This window comes from Danio aesculapii, chromosome 4 (genome assembly GCF_903798145.1).
Source record: "Danio aesculapii chromosome 4, fDanAes4.1, whole genome shotgun sequence".
In the NCBI taxonomy this organism is placed as follows: Eukaryota; Metazoa; Chordata; class Actinopteri; order Cypriniformes; family Danionidae; genus Danio; species Danio aesculapii.
In genome coordinates this window covers 7050360-7067590 of record NC_079438.1, presented here as the reverse complement: position 1 = coordinate 7067590, position 17231 = coordinate 7050360, and the positions used below count along the sequence as shown (strand labels likewise).

Below are 17231 nucleotides of genomic sequence, written 5' to 3'. Positions count from 1 at the left end.
TAGAGCCATCTTCAAACTGGCAAGAGCAGAAGAGTTTGAGGGAGTGGTAGAAGAGTGCATCAGATTGGGAACATACTCCAGTTCTCTAAGATTATGGACATTTATTCCACCGTTTCAAAACCTCACAGGCACAGTTCTAGAATGAAGTTTGACATACATTTTTTCTCTCAGTGACTGAAATTGAGCTGAACACACAGAACAGACCATCATCTCACCAGAACATCTCACTGCTGCTGACTGATCCTGCAGAGGATTATGGGTAAATCTCTCCTCAGTCTCTCAGTCTTCAGCACAGTTTCACTGATGATCCAGAACACACACTAAACCCGGGATAGAGCGGCTCAGTGAATGTGGTCTGGACTGAGTGGATGAGGCTCATTGTGTCTCTATAGATGTTGTAGAAGATCAGAGTTCCTGCACTGTGATCCACAAACACTCCTATTCTCCTACTGAGCGGCTTTACTGGGAGATCAGTGTGTGTGTTATTGTGTGTGAATGAGAATCTGGAGGAAGAGCAGAAAAAACTCCACGACTGAGAATTATATCCAAACACACACTCATCACTTTGTCCCTTCCTCCTGATGCTCTTATATGACACTGATATACACACATAATCATCTCCACTCCAGTCAATCTCCCAGTAACAGCGTCCACACACACTCTCTCTGCACAACACCTGAAGATAATTATCAAATCTGTCTGGATGATCAGGATACGATTGATTCTCTCTCACACGCTTCACCTCTCTGTTCTCCTCAGACAGAATGAGATGAATGTGTGCTGTGTTTGGATCCAGTGTGAGAAAACAGGCCCCTGAACACAAGAAGACACACATTTTTAACACAACAACACTCACTACAGCTGTGTGTGTGTGTGTGTGTGTGTGTGTGTGTGTGTGTGTGTGTGTGTGTGTGGACGTACACTTGCGCAGTCCTGCTGTAATCATCGAGTCTCCTCCATGATCCAGACTGTAAACACACACAGATGGAGAGAATGAGCTGTTTAGTTTCCCCTCAGCTAATAAGCTAAAGCTAGCACTGAGCTGCTCAGCTACACGCTCCAAACTCTTCAACTAAAATACACAACACTTGTTGGTTCCAGTCGGGATGCACAATGAATCTAACACAGTGCGTTCTTTTCCTCTGCTGTTGGTGAAGCGAGCACAGATACTGCTCATGTTGATGGAGACACCCTGCTGGAACATTCATTTATTACAGTGATCACACTTAGCTTTACCATCGTTCTTCAGCACATGCAACTTTTGAGCACGTTGCAGTCCATCTCTGAACTATGTTCAGATTATTAAAGCTGCTTGTCAGCGAAGAAGTTCCTGGCAGATTACCAAGTGAAAAAATACAAATGTGTGCACAGAAATCGATAAGAGGAATCCAAATGTTCATTTTATAACAATTATATATATATATTAAAGTTGGGAATATATATATTTTTTGTAAATCTAGACTAATCTTGGAATTAATCTATATTAAAATGGCTCATTTGAATTCTGCCAAACGCATTCAGAATATGTGTGCTAACCGAATAATTACTAAATATAAGAGAACGGGTTTCTCAAGCCAGGTGGCGCATTAGACCAGGGGCTCATCTCCTGTTTCCAAAATGCATCACAAACTGCTTGAGAAACTGTTCTACTAATTGGTGATAAAAGTAAACTATGTTCAATAAGATGTACTTGTGTTTACTAACTGCTTATTCAGTTAAACATGAATTTTGAACTGTAGGTCTGCAGAAGCTCCAAACAGCAATTTTTGATTACCTTATTCCGACCAAAGTCATAACTGAACTAAACAGAAATGGAATTAAGACACGTGGAGTATGCAGATATTAGTGACATTATTGAAGTAAACACCGTAATCAAAGTATTACAGTCATGAAGGACTATTTCCCATATTCGCAGCTGTCAGTAAAGGACCACACACACATCCACATTGCGAAATACCAAAGTTTTTTTACTTTCCATTTGGCGTGCGTTATTAAACTCCATAACACTCTCACCAGTTCTTACTCCTTATTTTTGCATCTAATACTCCAGTTTGTCACGAGGGAGTGAATGAAATGTTCATGAGTGAAAGTGAAACTGCCGAACAGTTAAAGTCACCCAAATTACAGGAAACTCTTACATGAAAGCACTTCACGTAAACACCTTAACTATATTATTGTCTATTAAGGCAAATAACAAGATTACAGACGTGCATGTAAGCGTAGTGAGTATGTCTTCGAAGTAATGCCGAGTTCAGACTGCAGGATTTTCAAAGTAGTCGTGTCACAGATGTTTTCACACTGCATGACTATCTCGGTTAGCATTCTGTCAGTGCTGTGTTTACACTGTGGATGCATTAGCGACAGGCGAGTTAACACTGCATTCACACTGCACTGCATGCAAACGCGAGAAGTGACATTGAAACAATTTGAGGTCACGTAATATTTTACATAATATTATATGGAATATTACATAATATTACTACATAATAGAAAAAGAAGGCTTTAGAAACTTGTGTTGCTCACCTGGCTTTTGAAGAGAATTAACAATCTCTCCTCAACTTTTTTTTACTTTTCGACCTGGTTGTGGTATTGCTCAGATGACACGTCAAACAGACACGGGTGCTCCTGCCAAATTTCCACTAGTTTTTCCTCCATTTCTTGGGTCCAAATAAACTGAAAATGAGCGCTTTCTCCCTCAGCTTCCTGCTGGCCTGCAGGTACCTGTACTAGTGAATGCTGCTCTCTCATTGGCTATAGGCGATCGCAATGTTATTTTTAGTCAAAACTCATTTCACACGGCATGATTTTAATCGCCAACAGCTCCAGATATTTAGCATGCCAAATATCTTACGAGTCGGCGACTCATCAACGATTCTCTCATATCTTGTCCTTGATAATTCATACTGTGTGATTGTCACTCACATGAACGAGCACAGATTTACCTGTGATTTTAGGCATTTGTTGGTGATTTCTCAAAACCTGTTGGTGAGTCAAAATCAGGGCTAAAATCATGCAGTCTCGGCATAAGTGAAAGATCCAGAAGGGCATCCTGCTGATTTGATTCTGTAGGGCACTTTTTTGTCAGACGGCTCACCGGTCAGGTATACATCCGCGCTAAAATATCAAGGTGAAAGTCACCATTTCTTGCGTAGAATAGACTCAGCTCCAAACCCAACTTTGAGATTAGATTAACGGTGATATTTTTTTATCGTGCGATAAGAGTGTCACATTAACGCAGCACGTTAACATCGATAACGGCCCACCACTAATATATATATATATATATATATATATAATTATATATATTCTTCAGCTGAAATGTATGAAGAAGATTCTCTGCTCAGCTGAAATGCTGAAACTGCCCAGTGTGTCCCTGTTAATGTCAGAACTGCCCCACTTTACTCAAACATTTGTACAGATTTGGATTAATTTCATACTGAATTATTTGCTCTTCATAGACATGACTGGAATACTCTACAAGCTGTATCTTCTGTCTGTCCTCACCCCATAACCCTTACAGAAAACTGAAGATCAGAAAAGACCTTTTTAGTTTGTTTTTAAAGCCATTCAGTGGAAAAGCACAAGGCCAGTGATGCTCCACATACTTGAGTTTGTCCAGTGTGTAGTTTGGATCCTCCAGTTTTTCAGAAAGCAGTTTGACTCCTGAATCTCCTGGATGATTGTAGCTCAGATCCAGCTCTCTCAGGTGTGAGGGGTTTGAAGTCAGAGCTGAAGACAGAAAACCACAGCCTTCCTCTGTCACCATACAGGCAGACAATCTACAAACACAGCAATAGTCCACATCACACAGTTGGACAATCACACATCTCTTTGTTGTGAAGATGCTGACTGCTGTTTCTGCTCATGTCAACAGCAGTGATTGAAAATACACACTTTTTTTAATGTACAGAGCAAAGACATTGTTCATAATACATCACATGAAACTGTAAAGTCTGCTGTGAGGAATAAGCCACATTTGACCTCAGAAGGAAATCTTAAAGTATTGTAGAAAACACAATAAAAAAATTAGCTGATTTCATAATTTATATTTTGATTCTGTTGTTGACTAAAACAAAATGAGCTCAAACACAAACCCACTCTCTTAATGTATTTGTCACCTGCCTAAGAGTCACATTCACACTGATGGTTCATTAAGGGATTTTTATTCTGTCAGCTTAGAATAACATCAATATAACTGCTGACTCTCCCTCACATACAGCCTATACAATATATTGTTTCAGGAGAATGAGTAATCAGGATTATTTTCAGATCATTTTGCAGACCCCTCCTAGTTTTTGCTTTTTCGTGATCACTGAATCCAACACAAATTCAACAAAAAGCCGCAATATTTTGTGATCTTGCAAAATTCTTAAAGGGCACCTATGGTGAAATATCTACTTTTCAAGCTGTTTGGACAGAAATGTTTGTAAGTATAGTGTATAAACTGTCATATTGAGGTGAAGTAAACACACCCAGTTCTTTTTTTTTTCAAATTTAACAACATAAAAACGGTGGACCAATTGGAGCGGTTTTCAGATCGACCGCAACTTGACATTGGAGTGCGGTACCCCCGCCCACCAATATTGATTGACAGCTGCGCGCATTAACATGTCTCTGTAGTAATGCATAAAATCATATCAAGAAGACCAGACATGCGCAAAGCAAACCGGGAATAAAAAATGTGTTCAGTTCGCTAGGATCATCAATAATCATCATATGTGATCAAGAGTGAGTTTTACATGTTTAAAATGCTTTAAAACAGAGCATGTGTGTAATGAATTACAGCGATTCACTTCAGATTCACTTCATCAGCACAGCTGCGTGTCAGAACAATTATAAAGGAAGATGCTTCAATCCCGGTTTGTGGACATTAAATCAGGTTTATTTTGTTCATTAACATAACAGATATTCATACAGCAGTGGAGATTACCAGTATCATGTCACATATGCGTGCAAAACGAGTGCAAAGCTTAACGCGTTGTCTCTCTCTCTGTGTGTGTGTCTGTGCTATGTGCTAACCAGCCTGGAAATGGCCAAAACCCCTCTAAAACCAGGCTGGTCGACCAGCTAAAACCAGCCAACCAGCTTAGGCAGGTTTAAGCTTTTTTCAGTAGGGATACAGTCAAATTAGATTTATTTCAGTTTATTTCAATTAATTGTTTAATATGATGTCACAATCACCAGCAATCCAGCCTGTACAGATCGCTAGTAAACCATAAAGCGGCAACCTCCCGCTCTTCCTCGTGAAGCCAACATGGAAGTAATTGAAACTGCAATTCATTGACCCGCCTTTTGGTGGCTGGCTCCAGGAAGTCCAGATGTTCACTGAATTGGCCAATTTTACAGCTGTTAAAAACTTGTTTACAGCCTGGTACAAAAGATGGTTTTGGTGCATGTAGCTAATAATACCCTTCATGATAACTGTGAGGGGGTGAATTTTTCGTTTCATGTTTATTAAGTTATATTAAGTCTGCATAATTAAGGGTGTAGCCCCTTCAGTGACAGCTAGGTCTCGCTGATCGCTGTCATGTCATTCCATCTGATAAGCCACTGAACTCGGCATATACATGTATTTTTGTGTTGTTTTATTTGGCTTTACACAGTCAGCTGCCTTTTGGAATTATTTCCTACAATTATCAGATACTATTGCATGCTGTGTACACTTAATCGTGCTCACAAACCATTCACGTGGCCTCCATTTCCCAGGTGAGTAAAAATCTGTACTTATATACCATTTCTATGAATGTTTTGGTTTATTTAAGATAATTTATCATTTCTAATTTTCTTATGACCTGTAATGCACTCCAGAATCTGACAGATTGATTAGCTGTCAGCTATAAAACAGTCATCTGAAACATTGTCATACAGTTTTATGCCTGGATTTCAAAAATAGCCTTGCATTTATTAACAAAGAAAGTATTTGGAAGTAATTTGCCTTTTCCTTCTTTAGAAAAACATCATAAGAACAATATTTAGTGGCTCAATGTGTTACAGCAGTGTTTTTAAAAGATTAAATACTTCAATGATATAGTACATAATCAAGCACATGTGGTCTGAACACAAACGAGTTGCAGGTGATGAAGTATTACGCACTTCTCCCCAAGAAAAGTTTAAGCAAAATGCTAGCAGGCGACTGTAGCTCTGCTCTATGTCAAGCCTTTCCGTTGTTCTGACTATCCACAAATATATTTAGAGATATCTCAGAAACACAATTAGAGACATCTGCAATTACGATTGTACTAGTAAAAAATCAGATTAGAGATGTCTGTAAATATATATTTGACTAGTCAAAACTCATTTGAAGATATCTCTAATGATGTTGTAGATATCTCTAAAAGATACATCATATATAAACAGATGCAACTAAACTGAGGGGCTGCTGTTTTCTCCCATACAAAATACAATAACGCTTATTTTTATGAACTTATTATGATTTGATGGTGTAAAAAACTCCAGCTACTTAAAAGTAAAGAAGCTGAAACGTATCATGAATATGTTATGCTATAAAAAGAGCTGTATTATCAATAAATGTATCTTCTTTATCACAAGTAGTGCTGGAATCCTCTTTAATCTTACAGTTTTGTTATGTTTGTTTCCATGGACCTTGTGGAGTGTTAGAGTTGCTCCAGATCTTACCTCTTAAAGAGAGATTTGACAGTAAACAATCGCAAACAATAATGTACAGCAGTAGTCTATCTAAATAAACATGAATAAAAACGTTATTGAAAAAAGGAATGAATCATACATTATTATAACTGAATAAAATAATACATTATAATTGATAAGATTAATAATAGCAAATATAATATGAAATAGAACATGCATACCTATGTATAAGACTATAATTAAAATTTGAGTAATACTATATTAGTATTCATACTATAATTGTAGTCTTTACTACTATTATAATATTAGAATAGTAGTGTATTTACAACAAATTAAAATTATATAGGCAGATACTTATTATAGCAGAATAGAGACAATAACAAAATATAATGTGTAGCGAGTAATAATAATAATAACAACAACTACAATATGCAAGTAGCAGATTGTATAAAAATTAAAACCTCAGCTATTCAAGCACATGTGGCATGACTAAACCAATATAGAAAGTTCTTCAAGTTTTGTCATTGTACCACTAGATGGCAGCAAAAGACCACTTATTACAGTCTGTGGGTAAAACACTGTTATTGCATTTAAAATCAAATTTTGATGTAAAAAAAGTTAATTTGTTTCCACTTAATAAATTATATTAATTACACCGAAAGCTGAAAATTATGTATACATAACCTTCAACAAAAAGTCTAGTTAACATTACATATTATTTAGTTCAAATATCTACATGTGAGGCGATGTTGTGGCGCAGTAGGTAGTGCTGTCACCTCACAGCAAGAAGGTCGCTGGTTCGAGCTGGGTCAGTTGGCATTTCTGAGTGGAGTTTGCATGTTCTCCCCACATTCGCGAGGGTTTCCTCTGGGTGCTCTGGTTTCCCCCACAGTCCAAAGACGTGGTACAGGTGAATTGGGTAGGCTAAATTGTCCGTAGTGTATGTGAGAGAATGAGAGTGTATGGATGTTTCCCAGAGATGGGTTGCAGCCGGAAGGGCATCCGCTGCGTAAAACATATGCTGGATAATTTGGCGGTTCATTCCGCTGTGGCGACCCCGGATTAATAAAGGGGCTAAGCCGAAAAGAAAATGAATGAATGAATTTACATGTGACTGACATGTGATTGACTATTATTAAAATAATGTTTTCCATAATTTTTTCTCTGTGTCACTATTTTGTCCATTGTGGATGTGTTTTTGTGTCAGCCATAATAATCATAAATGTATATAGATTGAAAAATATTGTATCTAAGCAATCATTTATCCAATCAACTAGAAATTTGCCATCCAGTTTCTCTGTCAAAGGTGGCATGACATGAAGAAACATGACCATCAGCCAATTAACACTGAGCAAACTTTCATTCGTCTTTGTGTGTCTGTGTGTGTGTGTGTGTTATGTATCAAAGATGAATTTTAGATTTTGATTTTAAGCTAGAAATTTTGGGTTATCATAGAACTGCGTGAGAGATTAACATGTGAAGTCAATGCAAAGATGCGCTTAGACATCATGTAGCGCAAATCAAGTGAATAACAATTGGCCGTTTGTTTGACGCGTGTCAGACTGCAAAAGAAAGTGTGAGCAAACATCTAATAAACGGAGCAGTGGAACAGACAGTAAAGCAAGCGGTTTACAATGATGGAGATTGGTTCAAGTATGATGGCCCAATTGAAGGACATTATTTGTGCTTTACATGTATGGCTGGTATTATGATGTGCATCAAATCGGTAAATGTTTTCGCTTAACTCTTTCCCTGCCATTCACGAGTTTTACGGCAATCCGTGTTTTAGGTGTATTACGGTAGGAGAAGCCCTAAAGCCTGGTTTATACTTCTGCGTTGAGTGATCAGTGTGACCCATGGCGCATGCAATGCGCGTAACCGTGCATTTATACATCTGCGCGCAGTTTGTGTTGCTCTGCAAGAACACTCCAGAAACTCTAGCTGACAGTTATATGTTTATACAGTTTATGTTTCTCTTTGTCGAGTTTCTTCACTGGTGTTTTGTTTTTCTGTATGCTACCTTAATGTACAAGTGGCTCAAACTTCCTCATTTTGAGGCTGGAATTGGCCGACGTGCAACAACTTAAATGATAAGGTAAACAAAATAAGTTTCCATCTAGAGCTCCAACACGTGACTCGACCTTTGTAAAAACTCGCTGCATGGGGCTCATGCAGTTCTCACCTCCACCCACACTTGTCAGCTCTACAAAGCCAAGCAATCACAGAGCCGTGTAGTTACATTTTTTGAGAGGTGAGGTCAACGACGGCCATGGTGAGGGCTATGAGACCACGCGTAGGCTGCGCCGGAGCATAAGCGTGCCCTTGACGCAGAAGTGTAAATCAGCCTTAACGCATGTCCTGAGTGAGGTACATGATGTCTGATGCTCCGGGGAGTGAAATCAGAAAAGAAAAAAGTAAGATCGTGGAATAAGAGTCACACAACCTGCCTTTGGCTTAATCCCTACCGTTTATTTCTGTAGATCTTGTCTTGACAAGAGACCAAAATAAAGAAGCTTTATTTTTATGATTTGTGTCATTGTGTCAATTCTTGCTTTGAGGCGATAGTGCTACCCACTGTGCCACCTTGTCGCCCCAATATATATATATATATATATATATATATATATATATATATATATATATATATATATATATATATATATATATGTGTGTGTGTGTGTGTGTGTGTGTCTTCATATTATTGTAGCGGTTTACATAATAATAAGAGAGTCCAGAGACTTTTATATGTTTTCAAGAAAAACTTCACCAGGTCACAAAAACTCCAGACGCTTAACTTTCTCTTTACTCCAGAGGCTTTACTTTTTCTTTAATCCAGGGGCTTAACTCTAATTTTATTTGTATTATAATTTTTTTTGACAGAATTGCCTAAACATTTGACAAAATCCAAATAAGATTGTCCAATAAACTAAATCAAATGTAAACTATAAATATGATAATATGAAAATATAAAATATAAACTGAATCTTTAAAATAAACTGATTCCTTTAACTGTAAGTCATATTCAGTTATATTGGAAAACGAGAAGCTTTAATTTGAAAATGCAACATTTTGCTATTTATTTAGTAATGCTTTTAAATACATTTGGCTATAAACATACATTCATATAGATATGAATAAAAACACATCCCTGCAAATGTTTTGTTTCTTTTTCTGCCAATACATTGAACAGGGCTTAACTACATTTGTTAACCCAATATGTAACTATCTTTTTACAGTTTCTGTTGAGTTGAAAATCATTTACCTCAGTGTCTCCAGCTTACAGTTTCCAGTCTTTAGTTCATCAGAGAGAAGCTTCACTCCTGAATCCTGCAGGTCATTGTTACTCAGGTCCAGCTCTCTCAGGACACAGTTTGAGGATCGTAGAGCTGAAGACAAACTCTTACAGGACTGAACAGTGAGTTTACACGTGACCAATCTGAAAAAGAACACAAATGACAAAAAAACACACTGTAAATGTAATCTGTCTGATGTAAGAAAATAAAAAATCAATCAATCAATCAATCAATCAGAGGCTTTAACTCAGACCTCAGTATCTCCAGTTTACAGTTTGGACTCTTCAGTCCATCAGAGAGCTTCTTCACTCCTGAATCCTGCAGGTCATTGTTACTCAGGTCCAGCTCTCTCAGGACACAGTTTGAGGATTGTAGAGCGGAAGACAAACTCTCACAGGACTGAACAGTGAGATTACACATGGCCAGTCTGAGAAAGAAGAACACAGATTACATTAACAGTGTGAATTTTAGTAGTTCATCTGATGTAAAAAAAAAAGAAACTATGACAACAATATGACAAAACTTTAAAATTCAATTAGAATTATTGACAATTGTTATTTAATAAAACTAAATATTAAATGCCATCTTATATTCTTAAATATTTTGAAATGTAAGAAAACTGCAATACTTTAGATAAGAGTGCCATGAGGTATTTTCAAGAACCTAAAAAAATGCAAATTATCAGAGCATATCAACACTGCTCCAGGGCCCAGAAACCCCCTCAGACCTCATCCACATTGTTTTTGATGCCAGAATTACCAAAACATCTGACAAATTCTTAAATATAATTCCAAAAACCAATTCAAAGATAAACTATAAATATGACAATATAAAAATATAAAATCTGAATAAAAGATTTAAATGTGATTAATTAAAATAATCTTTAAATATTATTTCCTCAACTGTATAAGAAAAAGAGCAACTTTCATTTGAAAAAGCAGCATTTTGTAGTTTATCCACTAATGCTTTTAAATATATTTGGGAATTTTAATCTAAATCAAAACACTTGTTGATGTTGTTGAGATGAAAATCATTTACCTCAGTGTCTCCAGTTTACAGTGTAGTCTCTTCAGTCCATCAGAGAGAAGCTTCACTCCTGAATCCTGCAGGCCATTGTTACTCAGGTCCAGCTCTCTCAGGACACAGTTTGAGGATTGTAGAGCTGAAGACAAACTCTCACAGGACTGAACAGTGAGGTTACACGTGACTAATCTGGAAAAAAATAAATTAATTAATTAAAAAATCCAAATTATAATGTAATTTTAAGTAATTTGTTTAATGAAAATAATAGTTATAATGAAACAATCAATCCATGAGGAGTTTTAACTCAAACCTCAGTGTCTCCACTTTACAGTTTACAGTCTTCAGTCCATCAGAGAGAAGCTTCACTCCTGAATCCTGCAGGTTATTGTTACTCAGGTCCAGCTCTCTCAGGTTTGAGGATTGTAGAGATGAAGACAAACTCTCACAGGACTGAACAGTGAGTTTACACATGGCAAATCTGAAGAAAAAAAATTTAATAAAAGTGTAATTTTTAGTAATTCGTTTCATGTAAATAATACTTACAATCAATCAATCAATCAATAAATCAGTTGCTTGAACTCTGACCTCAGTGTGTCCAGTTTACAGTTTACAGTCTTAATTCCATCAGAGAGAAGCTTCACTCCTGAATCCTGCAGGTCATTGTTACTCAGATCCAGCTCTCTCAGGACACAGTCTGAGGATTGTAGAGCGGAAGACAAACTCTCACAGGACTGAGCAGTGAGATTGCATGTGGAAAATCTAAACAAGAACGACACAATATAAATTAACTGTGTAGCTTTAATACTCAACTTAATAAAAACAATTAAAGTACTTTAAACTCCGACCTCAGTGTCTCTAGTTTACAGTTTGGGCTCTTCAGTCCATCAGAGAGAAGCTTCACTCCTGAATCCTGCAGGTCATTATTACTCAGGTCCAGCTCTCTCAGGACACAGTTTGAGGATTGTAGAGCTGAAGACAAACTCTCACAAGACAGAGCAGTGAGATTACAGCACTGTAGCCTGTGTAAAGAACAAAAAAAAGACATTGAGGACATTGTATTATTTGTGTTTGAGTGTGCATGTAATTATTGAAGTCCCTATGAGGAGTGATTTCTCCTCAAAGGGAAAAAGAAAAGACTCCTTTGACTTCTCTGGATAACTTTTATGGTCATAACAACACACAGCGTGGGAGCACTGGAAACACTGAACACAGGGCTCTGGCTTTCACTTTCTAAGTCCAAATTAAGACATGATATCCTGATTTTGATAAAGGCAACTCTCTGCTCAAAGCGTGTCACCAAAGCTTTTTACATTGCATATTCTGCAGGCAGTTCTGCTTGACTTCCATCTTTGTGACGCTCCAGAGACAGACGAGTCTTCGCTGAGGCCAGCTTCCAGCTTTTTTTTTCTTAATTCTATGCACAGATGAATTTTTCACTACAAAACTAGCAATGTGAGCTATCAAAATCACATGGTTCGTTTTGATTTCATTTTACTTTAAGTTCATTTATAGTCAGATTTTTCAATGCCACCACATTGACAGCATCAGCTAAACTCTCCACTTTTGTAGTTTCTATCTCCAATTGTTCCTATATTTCAAAATTCCATGAATTGAATTTTCTTCTCACTTAAAATGTTACTTTTCTCTTTGCTGCCTGCCTTTTGCAGAAGTGGTCGCATTAACATACTGAAATGTATAATTTACGCAATGTTTTTAAACAACTTTTTTACATGTTTCAATAGTCTAACTCTTCATTATACACTGACCATTGCAAGACAGGGAAATACTTTTTTTTCAGTTTTTTATCTATCAAAATAATAAAAAGAGAAGATCTCTGGACCAAATGGTGCAAAGATGAAAGAGAATAAACATAAACAAAGCTAACAACAATCATTTTCTGTAGCATCTTTAAAACTTGCATCTTAAGGCACTTTGCAAAATAAAATGAAACTGAAATATAGCTATAATCGAAATATAGAAGAGAGGTAAATTCACCAATATGCAGAGATGTATAGTAACAAAGTACTAAAGGGCAGTATCTGTACTCTACTGGTGTATTGTTTTTTTCTCCTACTTCCACTTTTACTACAGTACATATTTTTGATGAGTTTAATACTTTTACCCCGATAGATTTTTTTAAAATGTGCTGCATCGTTACTCGTTACAATTATAAAAAATATTACGAATCATTCCAAACCCACATTATCACTGCCAGAGCAGCAGATGGCTCTGTCACTGGTTTGAATAAGCTGGCTCGTCATCATTCAGATGATCAAAGAAGACTGCACTGAGAGCACTTTAGTTTGTTTTTGACATGAAAAACCCTGAAATTCCACCTTCAACTCCTTCACTTTCAACTGTCCATGGCGATCAGGAAAAAGACCACACGTGGCCCTATTTAGAGTCCATGTTTGCATTTGTTGGAGTGAAAGACTCATATGGAAAGATTCATATGGAATGAAGTGCATACTCTGCCTCCCAAAAGATTGCGAAATAATGGCCTTCAAAAATTTACCGTCGAATTTGAAGAAACATATCAAGGTAAGATAAAAATAATATAATACACAAAACACAGCAGTTTGAGCTATCAGTAAGTGCTAGATAAGTTAACTATCTTAAATAATATATATATAATTAAGCATAAACCATGATTCTTTTCATTCTGCTTAATCATGTTTACTGCTTTTTTAAATAGCTACACAATACTTGTACTTTAACTTTCAGTATTTGAGTAGTAAATTTTTGAATAAACTACTTGCAATACTTAAGTACAAAAAATGTTGAATACTTTAGTACTTCCGCTTAAGTATTGTGCTTAAAGAGCACTTCAACTTCTACTCAAGTCAGTTTTTTAATAGAGCACTTGTACTTTTACTTAGTCTGGGTCTCTGGTACCTTATACATCTCTGCCAATAAGATACAAATAAAAACATGTTGTTTGTATGTTTTCGTTTCTAAAGATTCCTCCACACCAGTGACAAGGACTTCCTCCCCTGTAATCTTGCCTGCAGCTCCTCAGCCTCATCCAGCCATGTCCACCACTTCAGTTCTCTCTAGCACAGCAATTTTAATGTTTTCTACTACATCAGATTCAAGGATCTCAAGCACAGCAGTTTCCACACTCTAAAATCCTGTGGCTTTAACACCCGCTTATGGCTGCTAACCCTCAGTACCTTCCTAGGATGATTGCATGCTCAGAGTCACTTTACAAGATGGCTGCCATGCCCTCAGTTGTTATGGTGGCCACACCGGAGTCTCCAGCTGTTGTGGATCTCAAGCCACTGTCCTCTCATTTTGTGGCTGCCCCTTCTGTGGTCCCAGGAATTGTGAATACAGCATTTATGGATACTCAAGCAATCCATGGGTGTTTAAAAAACTCCGGAATACACCTGCATCACCATTGAGGGTTTTACTGGCTCAACTAAAGCTTTGTGCTCCAGCTGTTGATCCTGATCCACAGAATACCTGCTTTCTGGTCCAGTAGTCCCTGGCTTAGCTTTGTCTTACTCCCTGAACATCTGTCCTGTACTCTGTCATGGTTTAATTAACCTGTCCTTCCCCCTTGTCCACTGCATTTGCTATTTTATGACTACATGATTCATAAAAAAAAAAAAAAAAACAATGTAGTTTGTCGATATGAAAATAGAGACAGTTATCAGGAACAACAATATGCTTTCTATATTTCAGCTTGCACGTGCTCGGCTGCTCATAACATTACCAACTTGTACATACCCAGAATAGGGAAATTGCGTGTTCATCAGGGGTACAGGAAAGACCATATATGAACATAGCACCTGTCTACATCCCCTTTCTTTAGTTTTTTGTACTTTCCTCTAAGTGTAAACTCATAACTTTACAAATGTCTTAATAACTTATAGAAATAGCAAAATTTAAATTGCAGCTGAAAATAACAACAATTATCAGAATTACTCTCTGCAATAACACGTTCTTTAAGTTGAGTTCTCAACAACATTTAGTTAAGCAGAGTACTTTGGATTAGGTTTTGAAACCCGACCGTATCTAGTGCGATGAGGCAACTTTTGATCAGTTGGCTCAGCTGGAATGTTCTCTTCGGTACGTACCACATCTTTAGGTGAGCTGTTGCTGTCTGGCATAGATTCGAGTTGTGACAACAAGTCCTCCAGATCAGCCTGTCTGCAGTGTGGCAGTGGTTCTTTTACAGGAAGCAGATGGCGACGATTTCTCCTGTACTCTTTGCCATCGGACTCCACAATGTACGATCTAGGCTTGGCAAGAGGGGTTCTAACAACTCCAATCTTGTCATGTCCTTTTGTTGTTTGCACCCTTACTACTTGGGATTCATGTAGTGGGGAGAGCGGCTTGCTCCTTTTGTCATAGGACATTTTTTTGCATTTGTCTCTTTTTGGAAAGTTGTGTTTTTACCTTCACTGTGTCCTTCATCCTCGGCTTCAGCATCTGTTTGCTGATTGGCATATTGGTACGTGTTACCCTGGACAGCAGTCTCTGTGCTGGTGAACCCAGTATCTTATCTCCCGAGGAATGTAGCGGATGCTTGGTGAATACAAACACAGGTCCGTCCCATCCCTCTTGGTAGTTTCAAGCAGGCACTTCGCACTTCGAACAGCTCTCTCTGCGAGGCCATTCGCCTGAGGGTATTCAGGACGACTAGTGATGTGACAAAAGACACATGAATTCGTAAAGTCTCTGAAAATTTGGCTTGTGAACTGCGTGCCAAAATTGGTGATAAGCTTTTGGGGAATACCATGCACAGAGAAGTGCCTTTTTAGTTTGCTAATGATGTTTTGTGAGGATATGTTTTTAAGTGAATTTATCTCAAACCAGCCAGAGTATGAATCCACTAGCACTAAGTACTGTTGGCTGTTCCAGTCAAATTTGTCAGTGGCAACAACAGACCAAGGCAGTTCTGGTATCTTGTGTGGGTGCAATGGCTCTTTTTGTTGATGGGGCTTCAGAGCATTGCATATGCTGCAGTACTACAAAATTCTCAATATCCTGTGTTATAGTTAACCAGAAAACAGCATTGCGTGATCTGCATTTGATCGCTTCCGCTCCTGCGTGGCCTTTGTGCAAAATCTGCAAATATTCACTCTGCAGGCTGTGAGGAACTACAACTCTTGTTCCCTTTGTGATAATTCCATCCCCAACACTGAGCTCATCCCTGAAAGGAAAAAAGGGTTTCAGTTGCATTGGAACACTTTGAATTTTTCTCGGCCAGCTATGCTTAATGGTGTTACACAGAATTTGCAGAGAGCTGTCTTTTTCAGTGTGTTCTCTGAGCTCTTGTAGCTGGTTGACTGAAATCATTTGGACAGCCATGACATCGAACTCCTCCTCCTCATTTTTTGTTGTCACCTTTCTGGGAGCACGTGACAGAGTGTCAGCCAGATAAAGCTGTTTTCCTTTTTTGTAGGTTAGGGTGAAATCAAACTTGTGCAGCCTTAGTATCATTCCCTGTAGTCGTGCTGGAGCAGATTGTAGAGGTTTGTTCAGAATTGTGACAAGGGGTTGATGGTCCGTTTCCACCAAAACCAGTTTCCCATAGATATAATCGTAGATTTTTTGAAAGGCAAAGACCACAGTCACTAGCTCTTTCTCGATTTGAGCATATCTAATTTTCGTTTCAGTGAGAGTGCATGAGGCATAGCTAATAGGCTGATCATCCTGTAGACATGCTGTGGCCAATCCATATTGAGAAGCATCACGCGTGATGGTTACAGGTTTGCTTACATCAAAATACCTCAGCACTGGTGGGAATGTGATGCACTTATTTAGCATGTTAAATGCCTCTTGCTGTTGCTGCGACCAGCACCAAGCTACATCCCTGTGGAGCAGCTGTCGTAGTGGTGTTGCCAGTTCACTAAAATTTGAAATGAATTTGCAGAGGTAGTTAGCCATGCCCAAAAAACGTTACAAAGCAGCTTTGTCACTTGGCGGTTGCATTTCTGTAATGGCCTGTATTTTGGCTGGGTCTGGTTTTAATCCTTGTTCTGTGAACAGATAGCCCACATAACTGACTTCTCTGAGCCTGAACTTACACTTCTGTGGTTTGAGTTTTAGATTCACCTGCCATGCCCAAGTTTTCATCATGCTCTTTCTCCCCTTTTCCTCCGACAATAATGTCATCTACAATTATGGCACATGGAAATCCTGAGAAGATCTGTTCCATTGCCTCTGGAACACCTCAGATGCCGAATTAATGCCGAAAGGTATGCGCAAAAAACGAAATCTTCCAAAGGGAGTTGCAAAAGCAGTGCACAGGGAGGACTCGTGATCTAACTTAATTTGCCAGAATGAACTTTTAGCATC

At 38.0% G+C, this 17231-nt stretch overlaps 1 protein-coding gene across 1 annotated transcript; it reads right to left on the bottom strand.

Annotated features, from left to right (window-relative positions):
• On the bottom strand, positions 1-17091 carry LOC130222685 (NACHT, LRR and PYD domains-containing protein 3-like). Its single transcript, XM_056455214.1, has 6 exons — positions 16961-17091; positions 10153-10326; positions 9869-10042; positions 3606-3779; positions 922-968; positions 1-813 (listed from the first exon to the last, which is right to left on the bottom strand). The coding sequence occupies exons 1-6, from the start codon at positions 17089-17091 to the stop codon at positions 287-289; spliced, it is 1227 nt and encodes a 408-aa protein (XP_056311189.1). The 3' UTR covers positions 1-286.
• Between the last annotated feature and the right edge of the window lie 140 nt (positions 17092-17231).